Genomic DNA, 2,537 nt, shown 5'->3' on the forward strand with positions numbered 1-2,537 from the left:
CCGGCTGGATCTTCTCTGGTGTACTATCCCTTTATTTCGGCCAATTTCTACTATTTTTCCAGCGATCCGCGGAGCCTGGTAGAGGCTAGTACAATGTATATCTGCACACTGTTCTTCTGTATTAAACCAGTGGTTTAATACATTTATTCGTTCATATTATGTACACTTTTGTAAGTCTTGGCCTGGGTTTGGACCCTGGGGTGTGCTGTACTATCTCTCAAACACACTGTTTCTCAAACACTTTCCACTGGCTTTCATCAACTGTTTGGGCCAAAATATCAGGGGGGCCAGAGTATACAGTGAAATTTTACGGAAAACAGTGCACTTTTATGGAATACACTGCAATCGTATTAGTATACAGTACAATTTTACAGAATACAGTGCAATCATATTAGTATAAAGTGCACTGTATACTAGTAAAATTGCACTGTATACTACTATGTCTGCACTGTATTCCGTAAAATTGTACTGTATACTAATACACGATTGTGCTGTATTCCGTACAATTGCACTGTATACTCTGGCACCCCTGAATATACTGCATTCGGGTCATGATTCAGAAGCTGAATTTTTGCAAATCAGAAAAAAAGAAGCAAGCAAAACCGATAAACAGGAAATTGCTATAGCCTGACGTTTCGAAACTTAACAAACATTCGTCCACCCAGAAATATGTAACACTCAAAAACAAGAGTCAAAATTGACCTGGTGTACATAATGTTTAATATATCCATACTAATGACCACCACAAAACAACAGAAAGGTGCACAGTATCTGTTAAATTATCCTACAGATTCTCACCATCTAAGGTGGCTGTATTTGAACTTGAGACCAGATAGCACGTTTGCACACATAGAAACATATCATTCTGTCCAACTGACTACATATGTGGCATACATACATAGAAAATGTGACCAACTAAAACAAGTAATACTATGTAAGTTACATCAAATACTACAATGAAGAGCCATTACGAACTACAGTCAACATTTTTTCAGTGACCAGAGCAAATGACAGGCTGTCACTATAGACAAGATTCTTCATGCTTGAATAATCAATGAGAACATAATTCAATAGCCTCCGCAGCATGCCTTAAAAACTGGGGGTTTTGGGGGTCTTCAGGGTCTTTGGGATCTTATATGTGCTATTTTCTGATTGCATATAGACAACATAGCGGGCCTGGTTAAATTACCCCCATTTCTAGAACTGGGCTAATCAGAAAACAGCCAAAGACCACCAAAACCCCAGTTCTATAAACCTGCTACGGAGGCTAATAATTCGAGGGATCAACAAAACGTGGCCACAATGGCCAGGTGGTCCTTATACAGAGCTTGTCACTCATATGGGTATGACTGTTGCACGCACTTGAAGAAGAGTCCTTTGCTTGCTATCTTAAACTAAGGAAAGACTTCACGAAACACTTAGACTTTCTAACAATCAGACCTGATTCAAACTGTCATCTCCTCATAAGCTATTGGTCCTGGTTCTAAGAAACTTATATCCTAAAGTAAGGCTTCTTCCTATTGCAATAAAGGAAGGGATTCTAAGTTCTAATGCTTCTATATGTAGGTAACAAATAATGGTATGTACAGAGGTTTCCTTACCAAGCAAAATACATCTTAGAACAGAGAAGTTATGAGTAGAAGTGTCAGCATTTGTGAAAGGTACACAAGATAGGACTGTTTTTAGCACAAATGTTTTCAACTTTTTCCGGTGGTTGATTTTTAAACTTTAAGGTAACAATTGCACCTTTTAATTTCCAAACTAAGTACACAGTTAGTGTTACTCTATTCAGGTACAGTACCAGTACATTTTGTATTTGGGGCCTGAAGCTAAAAGATGTTCTCAGCATTGTACCATGCCCAAGTACACAACAGTGTATTGAAACATAAGAGAAGGGATTGTTCATTAATGCTGACTGGGGAGGGGTGGGAATTATGTTGGAGAAGGGACTGTTCATTTGTACTGGATAAGGATGGCTAAAACTGCTGGAGAAGGGATTGTTCATTTCTACTGGATGGGTAGGTTGGGAGCTATGCTAGAGAAGGGACCGTTCATTTCTACATGATGGGTAGGGTAGGAGCTAAATTGGTGACAGGACAGTTCATTATTGGATGGGTAGGTTATAACCTAGACTGGAGAACAGAAGGGACTATTCATTACTGGATGGGTGGGGTAGGAGTTACAGTGAAGAAGGGACTGTTCATTACTGCATGGGGAGGGCAGGTGCAGGTGATTCTGTCCCGATGACCTCAGATGCAGTCGGGGGAGGTGCACTATCTCCCTGGGGACCTGAAATAGATAAAATGAAAAATCATTTTTAAGAAGAAATCAGGAAAAAAACAACAAATATTTTCAACCACTGTTCAGTGTTACATGTAAGTATCAATTTAAAGGATATTTGAAATTCAAGTATCAATTTAAAGGATATTTGAAATTCAGGGAAAGTTCTAATTTTCTAATTAAATTTTCTAAACAGAATTCAACAAAAGTTTTCAGAATAAAAGTCTGGCCAACTAGCTAGCCAAGGGGACAGTAAC

General features: G+C 38.7%; 1 protein-coding gene across 1 annotated transcript in view; it reads right to left on the minus strand.

Annotated features, from left to right (window-relative positions):
* Positions 1 to 707: 707 nt before the first annotated feature.
* Positions 708 to 2,537, minus strand: part of LOC109479253 (SWI/SNF complex subunit SMARCC2-like) — an 18,275-nt gene continuing 16,445 nt past the window's right edge. Inside the window, exon 29 of the mRNA XM_019781195.1 lies at positions 708 to 2,289. Within this exon, the coding sequence (XP_019636754.1) occupies positions 2,204 to 2,289 (86 nt within the window). The 3' untranslated portion in view covers positions 708 to 2,203. The remainder of the gene's footprint in view (positions 2,290 to 2,537) is intronic.

Source organism: Branchiostoma belcheri, unplaced genomic scaffold (genome assembly GCF_001625305.1).
Source record: "Branchiostoma belcheri isolate BF01 breed outbred unplaced genomic scaffold, Haploidv18h27 scaffold47, whole genome shotgun sequence".
Taxonomy (NCBI): domain Eukaryota; kingdom Metazoa; phylum Chordata; class Leptocardii; order Amphioxiformes; family Branchiostomatidae; genus Branchiostoma; species Branchiostoma belcheri.